The sequence below is a fragment of the Macaca thibetana genome, chromosome 5 (assembly GCF_024542745.1).
Source record: "Macaca thibetana thibetana isolate TM-01 chromosome 5, ASM2454274v1, whole genome shotgun sequence".
NCBI classification, from domain to species: Eukaryota; Metazoa; Chordata; class Mammalia; order Primates; family Cercopithecidae; genus Macaca; species Macaca thibetana.
In genome coordinates, this window is record NC_065582.1 from 40,209,505 (window position 1) to 40,236,774 (window position 27,270).

Genomic DNA, 27,270 nt, shown 5'->3' on the forward strand with positions numbered 1-27,270 from the left:
CTTCATATCCTGAGGAAACATCTCCTTAATTTTATGTTAATGATTCTCTTACATTTTCGTACAATTTTAGCACATGTACACACATTTCTAATTAGTATTTTGTTCACTTTTGCTTGGTTATAACTTTGTGTAAATGGAATCATTTCTTCACTCTCTTTTTTGCTCAATGTATTTTTGTGATCCATTCATCTTTATTGATGTGGTTATGTAATCCCATGGTTCATTCATTTCTATCAATGCACAACATCCCATTGAATAAATATACTCTAATTTATTTATCCTTTCTATAGCTGAGAGATATTTGGCTTTTAAAAAAGTTATTTCTTATTGTGAAAAAATCTGCCACAAGCATTCTTTTATGTATCTCCTGAAACATAGGTGTGAGAGTTTCTCTAGGGCAAACACTCCTAACATCAATATAAACCTACATTCTGTTGCATCTGGGATGGCATATATATACATACATACACACACACACACGTGTGTGTATATATATGTATATATATACACGTATATATATATGCTATTCAGTCTTGGGAGCAGATGGGCAAGGCCTGCACAGTGGGAGCTCAATAACTGATTACTGATTACCTGAATAATTGATTGCCACTAGCTGTAAGTAGCTCCTCTATTTACTCCACCGACTCCTATAATCCCTAGCCATGGAATGGCTGTGCTGTCAAGTGGGCATAGGTTCAACTTTTCCAGGCAATAGCAAACAGCTTTCCACTCTCAGAAACAGTTTATGAGAGTCTCCATTGCTTCATATACTTGGAAACAATTAATATTGTCAAAGTTTTAACCTTCGTCAATTTGGCAGTTATAAAATTATATTTCTTTGTGATTTTAATTTACATTTTCCTAATGACACATAAAGTTGAGAATTTTTATATGTTTCTGGGCCATTATTTATTTCTTCTTTGTGAACATCTCATGGTTGTGTTTTAAAAAATGTATTTATATTCATTTCTTTCATTTCATTTTTTGCCCTTTATTTGTTCTTTCCATTTTGTACTTGTTATTTGCCCAAGAAGAAGAAATAAAAATACTTCTCTTATTTTTTGAAAAGACACATTTTAGCCTCTTGTGCTATCTTTCCTTTCTACTAGCTTGGCATTTTATTTTTGTTTTTATTTTTTTATAAATGGTTAATCTGTAGATTTTAATGTATTTTACTTTAAACTTCCTACTTTCTTATTCCACACAGCAATGGTGGATTGACTTAACTTCTAGAATTTAGTTCTTTCTTTTTTAAAACCTCAAAAATTAGACACAATTATTTTGTTTCATTGTGTCGTTGTTTAAGTTTATTTATATGCTTACCAATTATTTTACTTGCCATTACATCTAGCATCACAGACCTCTTGGATAATTTTCCTTCTTGAACTACATCCTTTAGAAGTACCATTAGTAAGGGTCAGTTGGCAGAAAACTTCAATTGATAATGTATTTTTTCTTCCTCTCAACCATACTTTCTTAGCATTTTGAAGTTATCATTCTTCTGTCTTCCGGCTACCATTGTTGCTGGGGAAAAAAAAAAGATGTTTGTCAAGTTGTCTTTCTTTTGTAGGTAATCTGTCTATGTACTTTATTTCTAAGAACTTTTTTTTTTTTGTCATTCTGTGGTTTTGTTATGAGGTGTGTAAGTGTAGTCTATTTTGAACTATTCTCCATTTTTGTTGGCCTTCTTATATCTGAAAATCAGTGTCAGCAATTCTGAGAACAAAACCCCCAAACACAAATCTCTGCCGTTATATTTTCAAATGCTGTTTGTCTTCTATAATTTCTGTATAAAACTCTAATTAAAAATTGTATGAATCTCTAGGTCAGGCGCAGTGGCTCACACCTGTAATCCCAGCACTTTGGGAGGCTAAGGCAGGCAGATCATTTGAGGTCACGAGTTAGAGACCAGTCTAGCTAACATGGCAAAAACCCATCTCTACTAAAAATACAAAAATTAGCTGGCCATGGTGGCATGGGCCTGTAATGCCATCTGCTCAGGAGGCTGAGGCAGGAGAATTGAACCTGGAGGCAGAGGTTGTAGTGAGCTGAGATCACACCACTGCACTCCAGCCTGGGCAACAGAGCAAAACTCCGTTTCAAAAAAATTATAATAAATAAATAAATAAAAATACAAAACAAAAACAAAAAGCAAAACACAAAACAACAAGAAAAAACTTTATAAATCTCTAATCAGACATATGTGAGTCATTCACTTGTCCTTGTCCTTACTCTTTTTCCTCTTTTAATATTTGCCATCTCTTTATCTCACTGCTGCAAACTAGATTTTTTTAATCCTTTGTAGTTTATACTCTAGATGATCAGTTCTCTTTTTATCTGTGTCTATAATTTTGTTATTCACTGAATTTCCAATTTTAAATATTATTATTATTATTATTATTATTTTTTTTTTTGAGACGGAGTCTCGCTTTGTCGCCCAGGCTGGAGTGCAGTGGCCGGATCTCAGCTCACTGCAAGCTCCGCCTCCCGGGTTTACGCCATTCTCCTGCCTCAGCCTCCCGAGTGGCTGGGACTACAGGCGCCCACCACCTCGCCCGGCTAGTTTTTTTTGTATTTTTAGTAGAGACGGGGTTTCACCATATTAGCCAGGATGGTCTCGATCTCCTGACCTCGTGATCCGCCCGTCTCCGCCTCCCAAAGTACTGGGATTACAGGCTTGAGCCACCGCGCCCGGCTCAATTTTAAATATTATGTGTTTTATTTTTATAATGTTGATTGTTACTTTCCAAGTCTGCTCAATCAATTTTGATAATTATTTTTGTTTCTTCAATATATTTCTCTAAACATGTAGAAATGGAATTTCATTCTTATTTTGTAGTCTGTACATGATAATTACAGTATATTTAGTATTTGAGGTTCTGTTCTGAATATGTAGGTTCTGATTCCTTGATTGCTGCTTTCTCATATTTACTGAATTTCCTGATTTTGAGCTAATTGTTCTTGGTATTTTATTGTGAGAATTCTTAGAAGCCTGGGTTAAACTGCAATCTAAAAATGATTGATAAAATTGCTTTTACCTGGTGCTTTAGGGCACTACTAAGGTGAGATCACTTTTATTCTAAATTTTCGAACCTTTTTGGTGGGGGCCCAGAGTTGTAGCGCATTACAGTAATGTGAATTGAACCTCTAAATCTAGATAAATGGTATATTGTCATTAGAAATTCCTAGAGAACTTCTAGGAATTTTACCTCTTCACCTAGAGCCAAGGTCATAGTGTGCACGTGGTCTCACAGTCTCTGTCTTTCTACAGGGCAACTTTAAAATCTTGGTTTATGCCTTAAGTCTACTGCCCTTCCAAGACCTGGGTTTTATGAATATTTTTCTTAGATTTGAATTTCCTTGGTACTCTGGGTTCCAATGTTTGCCTCCAATGACTGCAGGGCATGCAGGTCATTAAAACCTAGGCTCTAAGCTGTCAGGAATTGCTATACCATCCCCAAGGTAAAGACAAGCTTCTGAACTTATAAAATAGTAATTTCAACATTTCAGTGTTTGACCAGAATGGAATTCCATTACTTTCCCATCAGCTCAGCCGTGCATTAAACAACATCTTTTATTTTTATGTTTTTAGAATTTATTGTTGGATTATGTTGAGATTTGTTACTATGAACATATTCCTAGAAACAGCAATCCCTTTGTATCTTTTTTTCAAATGGATTCCAACCTTTACAGGGGCTTATGTTGGGATGCAAAGTTGCCTGTCCATTTCCCTCCTTCTCTTCAGCCTGTGTATTGCCTCCTACACTTAGCTTAAACACCTACATAAATGAGTAAATTTCTGTAGTTTTAATTTTTTGTTAAGGTTAAAGAAATTTTCTGTAGTGACTGGTAGATGGCAACCTATATTTTTCTGTGTCGTCTTCTCCAGTGTTTCCTAATCTGAAAGTTGAATGGCTTTTTGAAGCCATGGCTACTACAGAGTGACCAGCATTATCTTTGGGATACCTTCACATCTGTAAAGAAATGTAAAGGGAATACTACACTTAAGACCGCCTTCCAAAGTGGAGGCTGGTCTGGCTCCATGAGAAGATTCTGGGAACCTATGGTTTTCACATGTCTATCATAACTACCATGGGTGGTTATATGGCTTTTAAACCATACTGTGGTTTATGTGCATTCTTGGAAGCTCTCAAATTCAAGAATATAAAGAGATTGGCTTGTGAAAAATCTCAGAAAGATGTGTTGAGTGCCTTCTGATTCTGCATGTGTGCAAGTGATTGACAGTTTTTCTGTTTAAACCATTGCAGTAGTGGCGTAAAGAATACAGCTCACTGCTATTTCACAGAAGGCGCTAGGGACGTGACTGACTTCTTCAGAGCAAATGCTAGTGTTAATAGCCCAGTCTGGCAGAAAAAAACTCTTCAGTTTACTTCACATGTTTTAATATATAATTTGTAATTTTATATGTGTTTGCAATTAATAATTTTCTCTTCACAGTACCTATTTAAACAAATCTTTCATTTTACCTTGAGTGATGTGTTTATTAATGTTTCTGGTAGGGTCACCAGGCTGTTTAAAACCATGAAAACCCCTTCCTACTTAAAAAATACCCTTTAACCACATTTGGGAGTAAGTGTTTGGGTATAATAGGCCAATTATAAATGAGATATTTTATAATTTTATGCCAATAGGAGTTAAATGAAATATTTCTACAATTAAGATGCAAAAATTGAAGGCTAAAGATTTATGGTTTATCAATGAAAGAATTTAACCATTAGACCATGAGGGAATTGTCAAAAGAAAAAAAAATCCAAATGAGATTTGAAAAGAGGAAGGGAATTGATGGATTAGACAGGTGCTTTTTAAGAAAGAAGCCTCAGGTGTAAAAATATTGTGTAAATTATCAGAAACTTGGTACCAGTTAAACTGTGGGATTTGAGAAAATATGTGGGGAAAAGGAGTATGAAAAGTAGTTTTCAATACATCTATTTAGGTTGTTACAAAAATTTGAAAAATTTACCAGGGGAGTTTAATAAATGACTTACATCTTCAGCCAAATGTTTAGGATGTGTCACTCCAAATGCATTGGCATGGGAAGACCAGGTGTTTAAAGAAGGATTATAAATCATTCTGCTATAAAGACACATGCACACGTATGTTTATTGCAGCACTATTCACAATAGCAAAGACTTGGAACCAACCCAAATGGCTATCAATGATAGACTGGATAAAGAAAATGTGGCACATATACACCATGGAATACTATGCAGCCACAAAAAAGGGTGAGTTCATGTCCTTTACAGGGACATGGATGAAGCTGCAAACCATCATTCTCAGCAAACTAACACAGGAACAGAAAACCAAACACGGCATCTTCTCACTCATAAGTGGGAGTTGAACAATGAGAACACATGGAGACAGGGAGGGCAGCATCACACACCAGGGCCTGTTAGGGGGTGGGGGCTAGGGGAGGGATAGCATTAGGAGAGATACCTAATATATATGACGGGTTGATGGGTGCAGCAAACCACCATGGCATGTGTGTACCTATGTAACAAATCTGCATGTTCTGTACTTGTATCCCAGAACTTACAGTATAATAATAAAAAAAGAAGTTGAATGAAGCAGATAGTGGCTGTGTAAAGAGGAGAGAAAGAATTTGAGAGAAAATAGAGGTGAAATATCAAGGCAGAATGGACTTGAGATGTCAATATATAAGTATGTAGAAGACTAAGACTTAGAAAAACACCAGACCCGTTATAACAAAGGCAATATTTACTTTGCAAAAAGGAAAGGAAAAAAAAAAAAAAAAAAAAAAGAATCAATTGCTAATTATGTTAGGTAGAAAACATCAATGGAGGTTGCAAAGACAGTGAAATTGGAAGAGAGAAAATAGAATCACAGAGGACATCTAAAGAAAGGAAATCCTCAGGAATGTTTGTCTGAGATTGTTTTACTTAGCAGCCTTCACATTTGCCACCCCTCATTATGGAGAATGTGTCAATTGAGTTAGTCTGGCCAAGAAGGAAGTAGTTGAAAAAAAGATGAAGTTGGCAAGTGTAAACAGTAGTAGCACAGAAGGACAGTGTATCCCAAGCCAAGTGTATTGTTTTGTGTAAAAGTATGAAATATCAAGATCAACAATATTTTTTGGCCATTAGTATTTTTATATCCATGAAAATGTGTCACGGAACATCTTGAATGAGACATTTAAAATATAGGAGGTCCTGCTTCCTGCTTTATTATCATTTACATGTTGTACATGTATTTTAAAACGTACAGTATTATTCTTGAGGATGATTGTTTAATTTGAAAAAGGAAACATGATCAAGGAATTCTAATGTAACAAATATTGAGAGATGATGCACAACAATTTTCTGGGTTATTGTGTTCCAGAAGAAAGGTCAATCTTAGTGCTTAAGAAGTGAATGCCACGAAATGAAATTAATACTTACAAGTAAGATTGCATCTGAGATGGCAGCATAAGTCAGAATGAAGCTTAACTCAGTATAAGAGATTTGCGATTTGTTTAAATTGTTTTAGAAATCAGTGTATGTCTTAATGCTGAATATTTTTGCAAGATAAACACAACTTTCTTCCACATTTCATCTTTACATTGGCTCTTTATATCTCCTGATAGTTTATAGAGGAGACATTTTTGGCTTTAGTTGTCAATGACACCTTTGAAACTTAAAATGCAAAACTAAAATAAGCACTTTTCTTGTGGTATCATGAACACACCATATATCACTGACCAATAAATTTCTGTTACTGACTTCTGAGAGAGTCTGAGGGAGACAACACTAACAGCTCAAAATTCCCTAATCATTTTACTCATTTATCAAGTTTACTTCAAATTCCTCTTCCCATTTTTTAAAAGCTATTTTATACAAAAATTGTCCTGGAAGATTATAAAGTAGATATGCAAGCCATCAGTGGCTGTAGCTATCAATTTTACATTTGGATCATACTGAATGACCAGACAACCAATCGCCCAGTTTTTCTGGGGTCTTATAGAATTATCTTCCCCAGTTATTCTTTTTATCTTTGACTAATATTGAAGGATTATATAAGAAAAATCCATAAATTGTTGGAAGTGATGCTGCTGAAGCTGGTACATTATACCAGGTTTATTTGAAAAACCGATGGAAACAATTTTTCACTGAATATGTTTGTTTTATTATAGACATTATGAATGTTAGAACTACTGTTTTATTTGTTACTGTGTGTATTAGTGTGTTAAGGGTACCATAAGAAAACACCACAGACTAGGTGACTTCAACAATATAAATTTATTTTCTTACTGTTCTAGGGGCTGGAAGCCCAAGATTAAGGTGTCCGTGAGGTTGGAGGTTGGTTTATCCTGATATTTCTCTCCTTGGCTTGAAGATGTCCATCTTCTTATTGCGTCCTCACATGGCCTTTTCTTGGGTATCTTTTCCTCGTCTTATAAGGTCATCAGTCTTGTTGAATTAGGCCGTGCCCTTTTGACCTCATTCAACCATAGTTACTTCATTAAAGACCTTATCTTCAAATACAGTCACATTGTGGGGCTAGGGCTTTGACATATGGAAGCACAATTAAGTCCATGACACCTCAATAGTTAGGTTTTTGACAGCCAGATTTCAAATATCACAGATTATCAGAACATATTTGGCATTATTTTTCTGCCCATATTTTCCCCTTCACTGGATTTTATTTCCCTTTTGCATATGTACTGTATTTATTAAAAGCCATCTTAAATCTCTTTTGTAAGACAGAGGACAAATAAATAAATAAAAGTCTCATCTATAATAGAGTTGTAAGGATATTTGCTCATTAAAATAACTAGTAGAAACTGTATTCTTGGGTGCTAAAAGGTTCTGAAGGAGGTCCAATAGTCATACCCCTCTGAGTATACTAACAAATGTATATTAATGTGTAGATTTATAATATATATTATAATGATTCTCCCTTTGATAATATAACAGAACATCAATGGAATTAAAATTTTATAGCTGATGACATTGTTTTTCTACTTATGTCAACTCTTCTTTTCCTTATTATAGAAAACCTTTAAAGCCTTTATTAAAAAGGAGCAAAAACCTATCAGGCCAGAACCACAATCACAACCCAGGTATATCTTTTATATAATAGAAAAATGTAAATTAATGCCCTCATTTTTGATGTTATCAATGTAATTGCTGACTTTAATACCTAGGTTTAAAGAAGTATAGGTTGTTGAAAGCTCAGGTTTTTAATACATATTTTTCAATGTGGCCTTTTAATTTGACTGAGGAAAGGAGAAAAATACTTTTTTTTGAGTGTTTTGGTAATCAGTTAGTAGACCCAGCTGAAGTTTTACTTTTCAGTATCTAGGAGAAAGCAGTGGAAACATTTAATTTGCCGTAAATGACAGTATATGCCGTAAATGACAGTAAATGACACTGCGTATGTTTTCGCTATTTTTTTGTTTATTAGAAACTATGTACCACAATTCACTATGATTAAGCATGCATTTGCATTTTCAATGACTCTATTAAAAATTCTTAGATAGCTTTGCTACTTTATATACTTTGCTACTTTATATACTTTGTTGATAAACTGTTTTGAAAACATCGATTTTGTGAGACAGATTAGAGTGTGAGATTGAAAGAAGCAGTTGGGGAAAGTTAACAATGAAGTTTCTGAAAAGGGCAGGTTTCATACTTGTGTTTTCTTATTCACTGGGAATGCATTCATTTATTAATCATAAATGATTATAAACTATAAAAAAGAATATTTGAAGGCACTGCAGAGCGATGGCATGTGGACAGAAACTGGAGGGAAACTATTTGACTTGAAAGAAGGGAACAGCAATGAATAAGATCTCCATTTATCTAGCTTTTCCAATGTCATGCAATGTAAGATAGTGAGACCTTAGGCAGAAAACGCCACTGTTAATGGTGTGAAATGTCAGAAGACAGAGTTTAGAGCTGCCAAAATGACTAAAAGTTGATTAGGAAATTTCATAAAAGGAGAAAACCACAGAGAGAGGAGTCCCAATTCTGTGTACAAACTCTCCTAAAATTATGGGCTGACTCCTGAATTGTGCATGTGTAGAAAAGACTTCAAGAAAGTGCACCCTAAAGGAACAGCTTGCATAGTTTTCAATTTCTTCATCTGTTTACATAGAAAGAAAAAAAGTTTTTTTCTTTTTTTTGGATGTTGGAATTAGCAGAGAAGGGCTCTAAAGCAGTTACTATAAATGTTCAAAACTTAAAAAGGTGTTCATAGTAACAGGAGATCCCCAGTGCACAAATAAAAGCTATACAAAAGAATCAAAGGAAAATTCTACATATAGCAGATTTGAACAAACTATTAATTAACTTGCCATAAATGACAGTTATAGAAAGCTACATCCAATAATGTAGAATATACATTATTTTTAACAGCACATGTAACAGGCATTATAAAGATAAGAACAGAAAGCAATGAAATAGAAATTAGGGAAGCAATAAATCAAATTAACAAAGCACATTAATCTTTGGAAAGATTAATAAAATTTATGTGCTCTTTTTAAGACCAGTTTTAAAAAAGAAGAGATAAAACACAAATTGCCAATATCAGGAATGAAAGAGAGGGCATCATTATATATCCTATAGACATTAAAATGATAATAAAATAATCCATAAATAACTTCATGTCAGTTGCATTTAAGAGGAAGTAGTCCAATTTTTTTGAAAACAGATAGCATACCAAAACTGACACATGAAGAAATAGAAAATCTGAATGACCTGTGTCTATTAAAGAAATTGAATTTGTTTTCATAAACTTTTCCACAGAGAGACTTCCTTTAAAGCAAATAAATTATAACTGTCCCATGTACATTATTTTGAAAATATTTGATGGTGTTCAAAGCAGTTTGTTCTTGCATAAGTCCTTTTCCTAGAAATATTCTTTACCTGGTTAATTTGATTGGGAAGCCTTTATTTTTTCCTTACAGATGTTACTAAGTTAAAATTACTCCAGCCATTTCAATGATAAAAAATTGGACAGCCTCCAAGATAAGCGTTTATAATAGTTATTTCCCTGGAACCAGCCAGCCAGTCAGATAATCTGAACTCTAAACATTTTTCTGTATAGTCTACCTTCTGTAAGTTTTTCAGGGATGTCTTAAATATTTTAAAGAATGATGGCTGAAGGAATTTTAGACATCACTTGATTCAATCCTTCTGTTTTCCAATTAGGAAAACTGGGATAAAAAGATTTAATGACTTCTTCAAGGTCCTGAAAGTGAAAAACAGAACCGTGACTAGAATCTAACTCTCACCTCACAGCATAGTGATATTCTTAGTCAATCATGCTTCTTTTATACCGTTTGTATCTTAAATTTTAGTAGACTTTATGATGATTACTTAAGAGAGTTAAATTGAAACTATACTTAATAAATTATTAAACTTGAGTGGCTCTAGTGATTTAAAAAGTATTACTAGCATAGAATCATAGAGAAAGAGAGAGAGAAATATAAAAGAGTGAAATTGAATGTGAAAATAAACCAAAGTAGTGAACAATATAAAACTATGTATATGTATATATGTGAGATTTTATATATGTCTATATAAAATACACAAACATACTTAATTGGAAATATTTAAGTAAATCAATATTGATTCTCTTCTTTATTTGAAATCCTATACCATTTCTATCATAAAAATTCTGTGAAACTTTAGAATCCACATGTTGGATTTATAGCTTTGCCTCAAGAACTTTTCTTGTTACAGAGGAATTTCCCATATATTTTTCAGCTAGAGGTTTCCTTAGAGCCTGCATGAGGTAGAGTATATTATAACCTTCCATCAGTCATCAGTCAACTTCTATAAAGTACTGGCCAATTTCTAAAGTACTTTTGCGTTTCAAGGGTAAAAATATGTCACACATATATTACTATTGCCAGGCTACAGTAAATATAAGAGAGTCTGTTTTCCCCTGTCTCTTCTTAGTTGTAGAAAAAAAGATGATGGAATTAATTTACACATACCCACAAGCTTTGCAGGAACCCTTTACAGTTGGCAAATAGGACTGGTTTATGTACCCACTCAGCAGTATTTTTTTTAAAGGAGGCAGTCACTTGGCTGTTAAAAGGTGGGAGTGGGGAAGTTAAGCACACTAAAAATGCTGCAGCAGCACTTGGTCTGCTAATGTGAACACCCACTCCTATTCTTGGTTGCCTTATATGGATTAATAGTGGTGGATAAGCCAGAGTCCTGGTTGTTTCTTTCCTAATCTTCAATGATCACAAACCTAAAAAGCAAATTTCACATTCATTTGTCATTGTTGTTGTTCATCTTCCTGTTTTCTTCAACTGTAGACATTTCAATATTCAGAAAGGGAAGAAAAGATGGTTCTATAGTGTTTGGGTACGTTTGTTTGTACAAATATATGTACAAGTATATATAAGATTTTCCCTTAGAAGCATTATTAAACAAAGAACTATAATGTTAAAATTGCACACATTTAGAATGAATTTACTGGGTTGAAAAGACTGCATAGTGAATACAGATACTTGATTTAATTTGGGGGTTCTTAAATATATTTATTTTTATGAGAAAAAGATTATATTTTGCTATCATTTTATAATTCTGCTATATAAGTATTCATTTCATATACACCTCAGCCCAACATTTATAGTAAATTATTTTCATAGATGAAAACTTACAAAACAAAATTGCTTAATGTCTGAATTTTTCTACTTCCTCAATATTTTAATTTATATTACACATTTTCAAATTGTTAGAACTCCATAAGTTTCTGAAAGTTGTTAGAAATTCATAAGATTAAAATATGTTTAAGAAATTCTAAAACCATTTTTAAAGGAAAAGAAGTTTATGTTAAACATTTCAAAGAAAGCCAACAAATCTCAGTTCAATCAGAATTGCCAAAGGAACATTTTTCTGTTTTTTAAATAAAATATCTATTTTTTTAAAAAAATTAAATACCTCTAAACCAGATACAATTAGATTGAAATAAATGTTCTTAATTTTTAGTTTAAATAAATGTAATGTGTACATGAATGATAGTGTATGCATTTATTTTTTATTTTTATAAAGGTAAATATTATTTTGTGATGAAGTGGGATCTCATCTTTTCCTAGCATCATATTTTTCTACTTCTTTATTAATATATTTTCTCTTTTTTAATATAGTATCTTTAATATAAAGTATCAAAACCAGTTTATATTATTAGCTAAAGGGAAATAATGCATTGAGAGCTCATTCTTAATACCTAAGCAAACACTGTGAACCAGAAGCTGTATAGATTATAATTCTACTATTGTGATCTATAATTGTACTATTGTGATGTTATTGTTATTTTATTTTCTATAAGAAAAAATACTTTATATATAATGTTCCTTGAGGTCTACTTGAATTTGTTTAGTACCTCTAACCATATTTCAAAAGTCTGCGTTTTCCTTAAGCTAACCTATTGCATTCCATGAATAAAACATTCTTTTGATTTTTTTTTTGCAGTGAGCTGTTAATCCTTTCTAGTTTAATATGACTTCAGTGATAAATTTTCCTTTTTTTGAACTTCTAAAGCTCATAATTGTTTTTAAAAATGCTTGACTGATTTCCAGGTATAGAATATAACAATTGCTGAGTCTTTAATTCATAGAGGAAAAACATTCTATTGTTGACTCATAATATTAAATTTGTGATTGTGATTAAGTTCAGAGGCTGGTCATCAGCCTTTCATCTTTTTAGTATTTAATTTGCTTTAATTCTTGATATAAGTGTTAGCATTTAAATTTACCATCTATGAAGTAAGTGTACTGTTTTGGAACTTTTGAGTTTTCCTTATTTTCAAAAAATCTTTAGAATTTCAAGTATTATTATAGTTCATTTAAATATGTAGATAAGGAATAGTTGTATTCTTCCTACTTCCTATTTCGTAGCATACTGGAATTAAAATGATAATAAGATATGACACTAATATCTTTCTGAAAGGCAAATTGAATTGCCAATTCTAAATATTTTCTTATTTGATATAGTGGTATATGGTACATCGACTTACATACCTAAGTATAAAATTCGCGTTTCAGAGTCCAGATATTTATGTAGGTCCTTGAATGTTTCCCTTTTATCTTGAAAAGTACTGTATTCTCTTTATCACCATTTTTTTTTTTTCCTGAAAGAGATCAAGTCCTCTTATTTTATCTCAAAACAATCTTACAATTTCCTACCTAAAAACTTTTCTTTGGTCTCTTCTGAAATTTTGTTACCTATGAATAGAAAGTTAGCCTGCTTCTCATTAGACATCTTTTGTCAATAGGTTCTTCTGGGTCAGTGCCTATCCTAAGCATTGTTTGAAAATAAATATATGGTGAATAACATTTCTCAGGTGACCTCCACTTGTGTGTTCTGTCTTTGCAGAATTACAGACTTTGAGAGTTTGAGGAAACTTAAAGGTTTTCTACGGAAACTCTCTTTCCAAAGGACAAATCTCCTCTATAACACTGTACACACTTAGACTCTACTCGCAAAATCCAGAGATTCATAATACCTCCATTCAAGTGGCATCTCATTTAATTCAAAGGACTGCTCTGATTTTCAGACAGTTGTCTGATTTAAGCTTAATACCGATCTCTCTTGAACTGGTATCCCTTGGTCTTCTAGAAGTCACCCCTCCTTACCAACTTTTTCTTTTCTGATTAATCCCCTTAGCCTATTTCAACTATATATGTATATATAACATCTTCATTGGATGGTAGTTCAAACTATCTTGGACAAAAATGGGGCTTGACTGACCCATCTAAATAGGAATTACAAGGGGGCAGGATATGGTCGCTCTTTGTTCTTTGTATTGGTTTAGCATCTTGGGCTCAGATGACTCAAGGACTCAAGTAATGTCTTCAGGATGCATTGTCTTTTCTCTCATTTTTAATCTCTGCTTGGCTTTTATTCCTCCTTCTATAGAATTTTTCTCCATGTAGCAAGGAAAATAGGTAGCTCCCAGGTATCTAATTCACTTCTCATTCTTACCAAAATGGCAGTGTTGTATTACCACAAAAAATAAAAAACAAAAACAAAAGCAACAAACAATCCCCCACCAAACTTCCCCCTTCCAAAACAGGAAGCACCCCGCCCCTCCTCTTCTCTTCACACACACACACACACACACACACACACACACACACGCGCACACACACAGAAATATTCTGGCTGACTTCCCACCTTGGAAGACATGACCAGCCCTAGACAAATCATGGGAGAGTCACATGACTGGAGTGGGGAAGTTCAATTCTCGAAAGGAATAGGAGGTGCTAGACAGAGGAAAGAAACAGATGCTCACTGTACTAAAAAATATCCCCATTAAAATATGATGCTTAAGAAAGAACACAGTATTTCAAGTAAAATTTTAGTAGCACAATGTAAAGTGGAACCCAACCCTAGACCCTGTACATCAACTCGTGAAACCCATCATGTCAGCTTTGGGGGTCAACTTCCCAAGGGCAATAACTCATATTGATTTGAGTTCTGAAAAAAAGATGAGCCTGAGAAATTATCAGATATTCTAATGTGTTACCAATATATTCTCCCTTTCTCCTTCCTTCCTGTTCTTTCTCTACCTCTTTCTTTCTCTCTTCATCTATTATACAAAGAAAAGTAGTCACTTTCAGGGATTCTGGGTATAGAAAGGAGATAGACCTGGAGATCATTATAAAATAGTGTTAATAACTACAATGAGGGAGGTAAGATACGTAACGTCTTCAAGGTCATAGTGAAATTATTGTGTAGTTGCACACACACAAATATATATATGTGTGTATGTATATATATATATGAACTGAAGTACTTTACAAGTAATTTTATTACATTTTGACTTAGCTTCTTGTCACATTTTCCTCAGATAATTACTATATGTCATTTTTTCAGTAACCCCTCCACCTGCAATGACATACTATTTAAAATTGCGTATTCGATCCCTGCCAGAACTCCCCAACCACCAAATCCTACTTTATTTTTTACCGTAGCACACGTCATCTTCTAACATACTCTATTATTAACTTGCTTACTGTGATTACTATTGATCTATTCTACTGGAATATAAGCTCAGTGGGGACAGGGGAAGTTTTTTGTATTTTATTCAACAGGGTATCTGCAGCATTAGAATAGCACCTTACACAAGTAGTAATATAAATATGTACATAAATATTTGTTCAATTATTGAATCACCCTTTTAATATATTTTCTCTGCTTTATAATGAATTTTCTTTATCTTCCATCTATGTATAGTTCTCATCTCAAGCTAGAAATTACAGACTGCTTCCTGGGCATCTTCGCTGGAATATCCCATAACAACTTTTAAAAATTGAAATAGTTATGTGTTAGTTTTTCCATCCTTTTCTACTGTATTCTTTGTCTCAGTTAGAAATGATGGAGTCCCTCTCATCACTCAATAACACCTAATCAGCCTGTATTTCCCGACCTTGTTTACAAAGATTTTATGAGAACCTTGAAAATTGCCTACCTGAAATTCAGACACATCAAAAATTATTTCCTGGTCTAGCAATATAGTAAGAAAAAGCAAAATAGTTACAAAATTAAATTAAAATAAATAAAATAAATTTAGCATGGCATGGCTTCTTCTCTTTATGTACATTCTAGCTCTTGGCACCACTGCTTCATTTGTTAAGTCCTCACCCAACATCCAATTCATAACTGATAGACTCTGAGATTTAATTTACTGGTCTAGAGTTTACAATATTTTATTCTTTTCTTTTTTAAGGTGAGGACATTTGTCATTCTCCAGAATTCTCACATCACTTTTATTTTCCTGTTTCTCAAAGATAGCAGATCTGCAGATGTCTATGGAAAATTATTCACCTGAGCCCAGAAAATTTAACTAATTAAAAGAAGTCTCAATTTTCTTTATGAGATCTTTTGTGGCTTGTGTTTCAGTTCTCTCCTATCAGTATCTGTTCTATCATTTTTAGTCTGATGGTTATTCTTTTTGAACATAACAGAATCGAAATGGCCTGAAATACTGCATTTCAGATAAACTCTCAGGTGATACTGATCAGCTGGTACTCAGACCACACTTTGAGTACTAAGCTAGGGAATATACTTAACTGTGTCCAGTACTTACTTTCCTCGTTCTGTCAATTCCTCGGATGACTTAGTTGCTTTCTGCTATGATTAGCTAGTTAACAGAGCTATAGTTAATTACCTTGATGATATCTCAGTGTCATGATCTTGGGATAGGATGAAGTCTTCAAAAGCAGCTGCTAGAGACTGCAACTCCTGAAAATGCTACCATCTCCAAACTCCCCCATATACCTCCAAATCAAGTGTTATTTAGCTGTACCTTAAGTCTTCTAGGCCTGTTTTCTTTAGGATTGCTTCTCAGTGATATGAGGCAAAAATAAAGATAACCAAATTTAAGGCAAGCAATTGCCTCTTATGCAAAGGTCCTGCCCAAGAGAGCTGCTCAAGAGATGCTGAAGCAGCAGCAGGGTCAGGCAGTGAACTGCTGGTAGCCCAGGCCTCTGAATATGTCCAGAGTGTAACACTGGCATTAGTCACAAGGAATCAGAACATCAGCATCACTAGTTTCCCAATCTAGCCTAATTTGATGGAAAAAAAACACTGCTCTGATAGGCAGAACAAAGAGAACACAAAATAACCAGTTACTGATGGCTGGGCTCTCTGGTATGCTGAGCACATATTGGCTTCAGCTACAGGCTGAATCGGGGCCTTCTGCTTTCTCCCCTGGAATAGAAATGGCCTCATCTCTAGAAAAGTCAAGAGTGTACTTCCTCACTTGTAAGCATGGGACACACATAATTCCCCTAGTTTCTGCTGAAGGATGTAGCAGAGAGTAAGGAAACTGACTATAGGAAATCAGCAGCTGGGAAAGAGGACAACTGGGCCTGGTTCAAGAGGAAGGTATAGGTGCGACTCCTGCATGTAATAAGAAGAAAATTGCCCAAGGAGGAGCAAGCAGAATAGAGAAACAGAACACACATAAGTTCTCTTCTTTAAAACATAGTAATCCTACCTGATAGTGCAATAAGAATGAATTAAGTCTCCGGCAGGGAAAATTATATTTGCAATTGCTTTTTCATGGAGGAACACATTAAGAGGGTGAATAGAGAGGCAAAAGCATGGGGAAGGAGGCCAAAGGATCCTATCTGTCTCTAATCCAGGTTACTCTCAGACTGTCCACAATTCTACTTCTCTAATAGGCTTTGCCTATGATTGCCTGACCATCATTCTGTGTGTTCCTGCTTGAGGGTATCCCCAATCTTTTGGAAATGGTAGGCCCTGATATATACATGGTTGGGAATAAAACATTGAGTATAATATTAGAAATTGTTTTTAGAATCACCTTAATTGTGGACATTTATTTATTTTCTGGAGCCCTGTAATCTAAAGTCCCTATTCTAGGGATAAAGTATCTTATCTTTCACCCTTTTTTGAGCAGAGGTGAGAGAGATGGATGGGAGTAGGTAAAGTCAGCTCTTCTCCATGACTGACTAGAGTTTGGGTTGGGAGCAGAAGTATCCCAAGAGGAATAAATAACTGTGTTGGGATGAAGAGCAGAGCAATTTACTGTGTTCCCTTTTTCATAGATAAAAACTGACAACTCTGGTCACTGTGCCACTGAAAAATCAGCCCTCATCACACCTTTGGCATAAAAACCCTAGTTATTTCAGTTGACTTCAATGATAATATTTTTCAGTATCCTACCAGTAAAACATGTAGGTACAATAAAATGGAGTTTCCAACATGTTTAGGTTAAAGAGAGTTCCCTAAAATGCATTATATATTAACTTGATTTAAAAAATCAGAATCTAGAAGTCTTAGCCAGAGCAATCAGGCAAGAGAATATAAAGATATAAAAGGTATCCAAATAACTAGAGTGGTCAAACTATCTCTTCTCATAGACGAAATGATTCTATACCTAGAAAACCCCATAGCCTCTGCCTAAAGGTTCTGTGATCTGATAAACTGCAGCAAAGTTTCAGGATACAAAATCGATGAACAAACATCACTAGTATTTCTATTCGCCAATGTCCAAGCTGACAGCCTAATTCAGGAACACAATTCCATTCACAATAGCCACCGAAGGAATGAAATACCTACAGATACACCTAACCAGTTAGGTGAAAGATCTCTACAATGAGAATTACACAACACTGCTGAAAGAAATCAAAGATGACCCAAACAAATGGAAAAACATGCTCATTTATAGGAAGAATCAGTATTGTTAAAATGGCCATATCGCCCAAAGCAATTTACACATTTAATGCTAGTCCTATCAACTACCAGTATCTTTTTCACAGAATTAGAAAAAACTCTTTTAAAATTCATATGGAACCAAGAAAAGTGCCCAAATAGCCAAAGCAATGATAAGCAAAATGAACAAACCTGGAGGAATCACACTACCTGACTTCAAACTACACTATAAGGCTACAGTAACCAAACAGCACGATACTGGTACCAAAACAGACATATAGACCAAGTAGCAGATTAGAAAACTCAGAAATAAAGCCGCACACCTACAACCATCTGATCTTTGACAAATCCAACAATAACAAGCGATGGGGAAAGTTTTCCCTGTTCAATAAATGGTGCTGGGATAATTGGCTAGCTATATGCAGGAGATTAAAACTGGACCCTTCCTTTCATTATATACAAAAATCAACTCAAGATGGATTACAGACTTAAATGTAAAACCTAAAAGTATAAAAAATTCTAGAAGAAAACCTAGGAAATACCATTTTGGACATCAGCCCTGGCAAAGATTTCATGACTAGGACTCCAAAAGCAATTGCTGCAAAAACAAAAATTGGCGAATCAATCGTAATTAAACTAAAGAGCTTCTACACACAAAAGAAATTATAAACAGAGTAAACAGACACCCACAGAATGGGAGAAAATGTTTGCAAACTATGCATCTGACAAAGGTATTATATCCAGAATCTATAAGGAACTTAAATCAACAAGTAAAAAACAAGCAACCCCATTAAAAAGTAGGCAAAGGACATGAACAGACATTTTCCCCAAAGTAAGACATATATGTGGCCAATGAGCATATGAAAAATGCTTAACATCACTAATCATTGGAGAAATGCAAACCAAACCTTCAATGAGGTACCGTCTCACACCAGTAAGAATGGGTACTATTAAAAAGTAAAAAAATAAAAGATACTGGTGAGGTTGTGGAGAAAAGGGAGCACTTATACATTGCTGGTGGGAATGTAAATTGGTTCAGCCACTGTGGAAAGCAATTTGGAGATTTCTCAGAGAACTTAAACTATCATTCAACCTAGCAATCATTACTGGGTATGTACCCAAAGGAATATAAATTGTTCTATCATGAAGACACATGAACATGTATGTTCATGGCAGTGCTATTCACCATAGTAAAGACATGGAATCAACTTAAATGTCCATCAGTGGTGGACTAGATAAAGAAAATGTGGTACATGTACACCATAGAATACTATGCAGTCATAAAAAAGGACAAAATCCTATTCTTTGCAGAAACATGGATGCAGCTGGAGGCCATTATCCTAAGCAAATTAATACAGGAATGAAAAACCAAATACCACTTGGGTGATAGGTGCACTAAAATCTCAAACCTCACCACTATACAATTCATCCATGTAACCAAAAACACTTGTACCCTTAAAGCTACCGAAATAATAATAAAAAAGCAAATCAAGCTAAATATTGAGTACACATGGACACAAGGAAGGGAACAATAGACACGAGGGCCTACTTCAGGGTGGAGGGTAGGAGGAGAGTGAGGATCAAAAAACTTTTTAGGTACTGTGCTTATTACTTGGGTGACGAAATAATCTGTATTCCAAAACTCCATAACACAAAATACCATATACCCATATAAAAAACCTACACATGTACACCCTGAACCTGAAAAGTTGGAAAGAGAAAATCAGAATTGATTAAATTTGAATAAAAACAGTATTCCTGGTTTTGCTTTTCCATTACGTGAAATGATAATTTCAACTTAATTTATAATAAGTAGTGCTCGTACAGAATGTTTATCTATGCCAGGAGGAAAGAAATGATTGTGTTTTTTGAACTGAATTTGGAATTTTAAAAGTCTCTATTTTGTTTTGAGGAAAATCTGTTGGAAAATTGAAACCAAGCTGCAGTAGTAGCAGTAATAACAATAAAACCCCTCTTTCCTTAGACATGATATCATGCACCTGGAAAACGTCTTCTGCCTCCCGCACCCATGCCTGATTCTCTTCTCCCATATTGAGTGCCTTAAGCATTTTACTACCTGAAATGTTCTAACTAGGGATCTATATAGGTGGTAAAAGGTATCCTACCCAGAAATTCAAATTTTCTTAGAGATTTTAAATGGGATATCAATCTCCATCTTTTGATATGATCTAGTTAAACAGATTGCCGTGGACCTAGAAATAGTCAAAAATAGGAGGGCACTTGTTTGGGGGGATTGGCATGGAGTAGCATTTTGAGGAATGATTGGGATACAAAAAGAGAACAGAAGGCACCCAAGAATTACATGTCCTTTAGGTATTTAAACTATTTTTAAAATTTGCCTGAATTAAAGTGACATTATCTTCCACTTCAGGAGGAGTGCATCTTATTTTAGAAAGTCCCAGGAATGCTGCTCTGATTTTTGAAGTGAACAGGTTTTACTAGCGTGAAGTACTGAACCCTTGGGAATATTTGGAAATGGAATAGTAAAATAATAAGGAGACAAAAGATGGATTTCACGAGCATGTATTACATCCCTCCCCTTAAAAATCTATATCACCCATGTTGAATTTAATGCATTGTTTTCAAACTTAACAGAAATCATTTAGGGGTTTAAAGTAGGCCACAAACTTGTTCCACTCATTACTCAAGTTACTTTCAAATCCCACATTCAAAGCACAAGAGTATCACATGTTTCTACTTCAAGGCTGCACGTACAGGAAACGAAAGCCCTCGACACAGCTTGGTAGCAGAAGATCCAAATCAGAGTAAATTGTGTAAATTATAACTAAATTGCAAAGCATTTGGACAAAGCAGGCATGCTAGTCTAATCAGGAAAGTGGTGATATTTACTTTTCGATAATGCAGGTTGGAAGAGGAATTGGGGGAGGGAGGCATCACAGATCTCTTTTCATATATTTCTGAACTTGGCAACCTGATCTGGTTTTGTCACAAATTTTCAGCTTGAAAAGTATTTGGCTTTTACAACAGCCAAAATAAGTATCCTTAATCACTTTCAACCTATGAACAGATGGGCAAACAGTGCTTTTATAAATGGAGCATACAAAATACTTCAATATCAGCCAAAACTAATTAGTAGCAATATCTGAACCAAACTCTAAAACTGATTTAGTGTTTAATATATATTATTGTATAAGCATTAGCAGTTGAAAGGAAATTCCCTGTTCAAATGTTTGCCAAGCTCAGGGTGTAGTGTTCGGACATGATTAACTTACTAATTAACTTATTGTATCTTTTCTCACATGTAATCTTGCATAATGATCTCTTCTCTCTCTGAACTATTTGATTTGATGCTTTGAGCATAGATTTGTCAAACTTCAAATGAAAAAGTAAAAGGCAGCCAGTCAGCCCTGTTCTTTCTCTCATTCTTAGAGTGACATTAGTAGGAGTTGGCATGAAAACAAGTGAAGTGGTCTCTTCTATGATGAAAACTTGTTTTGGATCTTGCCTTTAATGACTCACATTTTTATTTTCATGAGAATTTTTAAAAGAGTCATATGGAAACTCTCTAGTGGCTAAAAATGTCTATTAAAATGACAATTTACTGCATATCAAAATTCTATTAGGACATGGTAAAGAAAGATAAATTTAAAAATTACATTGGAGGGTAAGCAAAGAATAATTACTATGATTCTCTAACTCAGAGGAGGTCACTTAGTCTCCATGTATCTGACAGTCACAATACATTTCCCATATCTCATCTACAACTCATTCTTATACAAAGAATGAACATAAAGTCCATGGCATAAAACTGAACATTTCTTTAATAGTCTCTCTGTATTTGTGATATGACTGCATCTTTCAATACTCCTGAAACAAACAAATGAATGAAAACCTCAAGCCAGTTACCCAAGGCATCCTAACTATTGAGGATTGGCTACTGTCAATACCAGTCTTTCTGTTGTCATGACATAATTTTGTCCTCCTTTGATTTCATCACACACACAATCAAGAGGGCTTGGAATTATGGCTATACTACTTATAACTTTATCTCATCTATAAAATCAGGATAATATTTATCCAATAAAACTATTTTTTTTTAATTTTGATTTTTTTTTTGAGCCAGGGTCTCACTAGGTTGCCTAGGTTAGTTTCTCACTCCTGGGCTCAAGCAGTTCTCCTGTCTAAGCCACCTGACTTGCTGAGATTACAGGTGCATGTCACTGCCTCCATCCCTAACAATACTATTTTGAAGATTGAAGGAGAAAGTATGTCTGATATAAATGCTTAATGAAAGATTGTTACTACCACTACTGCTGATATTAATGGATTTAATTATTATACTTTACACAGTGAATGCTAGCCTATTTCAGGAAATATGAAAAAATTAGAAAACAAGAAACAAATTATCATTTTTCTTTACAACCTAATTTTTTTTTTATAACCCAACATCTAATCAGGAATTTGCATCAGTTTTACTGAAGGAGTCAATGAAACAATCTTTGAAGGAAGGTCCTGAATAGGAGTTCCTTGGAAATAATGGTCGTGATTCCTATCCATTCTTGATTTAGAAATACTGAGTTAATATAACCACTAATAGTATTTGGCATGGTTTAATAGTCTTTTATAGATATGTATATAAATATATACATATATCTTTTTTAAAGTTACAATTATGTAATGCATGTAATTTAATATCCTTATTCTTTTAATATCAATTTTTGAAATGACAAGCGTTTACTCAAATTATTATGTAATCTTCATAAACAACACCTTTATGACCTCATAATAGTCTATGGATTGGCTCTAACACAATTTACTTAGATATCTGTTTCTAATTTTTTTCTACTATAAATGAAACTGTGGATGGATATCTTCATGCATATCGCTTTTTTCATACTTAGGGGAAATTTCCAAAAAGGAAATTACTAGGTTGTATGCTCTTGATTCATATTGCCAAGTCAATCTATTTTCCAAGTAGATTACACAGTTGAGAATAACGTTGGAAATGCATCTTGAACCAAACTTTCTCTGGAATTCTTTAGGTTTGCAGGGTTTTCCTTTTAAATTTGGAAGTGAAAAATGGTGCCTTATTTCTATTTTAACTTAAAATAATTATTGAAACATTTTTCTGTATGTATGTTTCTAATCATTTTTTGCCAGGTGTGTGTTTTTAATTAATCACAACAAAAAATTTATTTGAGAACACGATGAAACCTTCAAGGCACTCTGATTGTGTGGTTCTCACAAAAATATGCTCAGAAATTATTGTTCCAAAGTTAAGAAATATAATGCAGATGAAATATGGGATGTTCATTTTGGAAGGGAGATTTTATGTATATACATATATGTATCTTTTAATAGAGATATAAGATTTGAAATTAAGTGAAAGACACTTTAATGAAGACAGATTTGGTTGCTGGAAACTAAAAGAAAAATGAGCCAGGCATAGTGATGCATACTTGTAGTCCCAGCTACTTGGGAGATGGAGGCAGGAAAATAACTTGAGCTCAGGGGTTAGAGGCTGCAGTGAGCTGTGATTGCACCACTGCACTCCAGCCTTGATGACAGAGCAAGACTCTCTTTCTAAAATAAAATAAAAATAAAAATCTGTTAATAAAAGGAAAATAAAAGAAAAAGATCAGCAATAGATAAATTGTTATATCCAGAAAATAAGTATAAATCTGAAATAATGTGAAGGGAGCCAGTCCCTTTTGCTTGTCTGCATACTATTACTATTCTTGGAATGTGTTAGGTGGTCAAAAACTAAATGACCGACTAATGTTTATCTTTCCCATCCAGGGTCATATATCAATGAGAGCTAAAAGTCATTCTTTGGTTATAGATTCAGTAATAACTTATAAAAAAAAGCTGGAGGGGGGCTTGAGATTCTAATTATTTTGGAGATTAGTGCTAGACAGAATTACCTGTGTTTGTTTATCACAGGGTAGCAGGTGCTTATTCCCCTTGATTATAAGATATTATATACTACTAATTCATGATGGAGGAAGCTAAGTTGTTAGTTTGCTTTCTCATCCCTATCTTGTGATCAAGATGCATTCATAAAGCATGGTTGTGACTGTATAAGTTTGTTCAGCAACTTTTTCTTTGGTTTACTCATTGTTTATTTTTATTTACAGACAAAATTGTATGTATTGTGTACAAAATGATGTTTTGAAGTACATATACATTGTGGAATGACTAAATCGAGTTAATTCACATATACATTACTTTACATAGTTATCATTTTTATGGTGAAAACACTTTATTTCCACACTCTTCACATTTTTCAAGAATACAATATATTTAACTATAGTCACTATGTTGTACAATAGATCTCTTGGACTTATTCTGCCTATGTAAATACCATTTTATATCTTTGGCCAACATCTCCCCAACATCTGCTCCCAAATGCTCCAGCTCTTTTTGCCACCATTTTACTCTCTACTTCTATGAGATCAACATTTTGGATTCCAAAAATGAGTGAGGTCATGTGGTATTTGCTTTTCTGTACCTAGCTTATTTCACTTAGCACAGTGTCCTCCAGGTTCATCCATGTTGTCACAAATGACAGAATTTCCTTCTTTGTATGACTGCATAGTATTCCATTGTGTATATATGCTGCATCTTCTTTTTTCAATATGTTCACAAACACTTACGTTGATTTCATATCTTGGCTATTGTGAATAAAGGTGCAGTGAACACGGTGGTGCAGATGTCTCTGACAAACTGATTTCATTTCCTTTGGATGTGTACCCGGGAGTGAGATAGCTGGATTGAATGGTATTTTTTTTTTCTTGCCTTTTTAAAAATTATTATACTTTATGTTCTAGTGTATATGTGCACAATGTGCAGGTTTGTTACATATGTATACATGTGCCATGTTGGTGTGCTGCACCCATTAACTCGTCATTTACATTAGGTATATCTCCTAATGCTGTCCCTCCCCGCTCCCCCAACCCCACAACAGGCCCCGGTGTGTGATGTTCCCCTTCCTGTGTCCCAGTGATCTCAATGTTCAATTCCCACCTATGAGTGAGAACGTGAGGTGTTTGGTTTTCTGTTCTTGCGATAGTTTGCTGAGAATGATGGTTTCCAGCTGCATCCATGTCCCTGCAAAGGACATGAACTCATCCTTTTTTATAGCTACATAGTATTCTATGGTAAATATGTGCCACATTTTCTTAATCCAGTCTGTCATTGATGGACATTTGGGTTGGTTCCAAGTCTTTGCTATTGTGAATAGTGCCACAATAAACATATGTGTGCATGTGTCTTTATAGCAGCATGATTTATAATTCTTTGGATATATACCCAGTAATGGGATGGCTGGGTCAAATGGTATTTCTAGTTCTAGATCCTTGAGGAATCGCCACACTGTCTTCCACAATGGTTGAACTAGTTTACAATCCCACCAACAGTGTAAAAGTGTTCCTATTTCTCCACATCCTCTCCACCACCTGTTGTTTCTTGACTTTTTAATGATTGTCATTCTGACTGGTGTGAGATGGTATCTCATTGTGGTTTTGATTTGCATTTCTCTGATGGCCAGTGATGATGAGCATTTTTTCATGTGTCTGTTGGCTGCATAAATGTCTTCTTTTGAGAAGTGTCTGTTCATATCCTTTGCCCACTTTTTGAAGGGGTTGTTTTTTCTTGTAAATTTGTTTGAGTTCTTTGTAGGTTCTGGATATTAGCCCTTTGTCAGATGAGTAGATTGCAAATTCTGTTTTTAATTTTTTGAGGAAATTCTGTACTGTTTTCCATAAGGTTGTGCTAATTTACATTCCCACCAACAGTGTGCAGGGGTTCCCTTTTCTCTGTGTCCTCTCCAATACTTGCTGTCTTTTCTCTTTCTGATAATAAATTCTAAGATGTGTAAGGTGAAAACTCATTGTGATTTTAATTTGTACTTTCCTGATGATTAGTGATGTTGAGCATTTTTTCATATACGTTTTGGCAATTTATATGTCTTCTTTAGAGAAATCTCTATTTGAATGCTCTACCCATATTCTAGCACTTTTTATTCAATATCATTAACTTGGTGTTTTACTGAGTCAGTTTCATTAGTGGAATAAGGAATGGATTAAAACATGGATGCTTATATTGTATCATTAGCAAAACTAGAATTATATGATACTAACATATCAGTAACTTCTGTCTAGAAGACTAATAAATCTCCTGGTGTCATATTATGTTCTTTCATAATGATTTTATGTAGCAGGATTTTTATTGCCCTTGTCAGTTTTTTCACTGAGGTCAGGAATTAGGAATCATCCAATTTTATTCTTCCAGGTTTTACCTACATTGCATATAGTGGTAAAAACACCCCTTTCTCTTTTTAATATCCTCAAATTTCCCAATATATGTTTTCCTGTAACATTCCATTAGTTGGCAATCCCTAAGCAATATAGAAAAGAGTGAGCTGGTTTTTTAGGAGGACCTAGTGGGCATCATTTTCACGTAAGGATTAAATCCACGTTCCTTAATAGGAGCCACCATACCTAGTTTACTGACTTACCTTTAAATGTTATATATTAAAATGGAAAATGGATTACAAACTTGATTTTTCAATTACATTTTGATAGAAAAAAGTATCAATTCTTATTAAAACTTTGTAAATAAATACTTCTATAATGAACTCAGTAGAGGCATTTTGTATATATTTAACTATTGTTCTATATTGTTTTAAAGATAAAATAAAATGTGTTCTTAATTTCTATAAACTTATTCACAATGATTTATTAATTTATTGTATATATGAACATTTTCATTAGGACTTTTTTCCCCTCAAGTTCTGATGGATTAGTTGAAACCATTTATATACCATTTAAAGGATATTTCATTCTAGTTTGTACTAGTAAAGGCAAACAAATTCAAATTTATAAATTGATTCAAAAAAGCTTTCTCATATTTTATCAGAAAATAAATATGAAACATAATCAGTGTATTCAATTCTAGATAATTAATTCTTAATTTGTTGATCTGGGTTTAAGCAGAATACCATATGAAGTTTTCTGTTTCTGGATGAAAAAAGTCCTGAAATCCTGAATCAGTTCTTTTGCTTAGTCTAACAGGTTCATGGTTGTGACGTCAGTTTAAGCTGAGAAACCTGTGCCCATAAGACTTT

At 34.1% G+C, this 27,270-nt stretch overlaps 1 protein-coding gene across 3 annotated transcripts in view; it reads left to right on the forward strand.

Moving 5' to 3' along the window:
* IQCM (IQ motif containing M) overlaps positions 1-27,270 on the forward strand; it is a 491,845-nt gene that overhangs the window by 227,779 nt on the left and 236,796 nt on the right. For all 3 annotated transcript variants that reach the window (XM_050791177.1, XM_050791179.1, XM_050791180.1), the window contains one exon: positions 8,010-8,077. In XM_050791177.1, the coding sequence (XP_050647134.1) occupies positions 8,010-8,077 (68 nt within the window). The remainder of the gene's footprint in view (positions 1-8,009; positions 8,078-27,270) is intronic.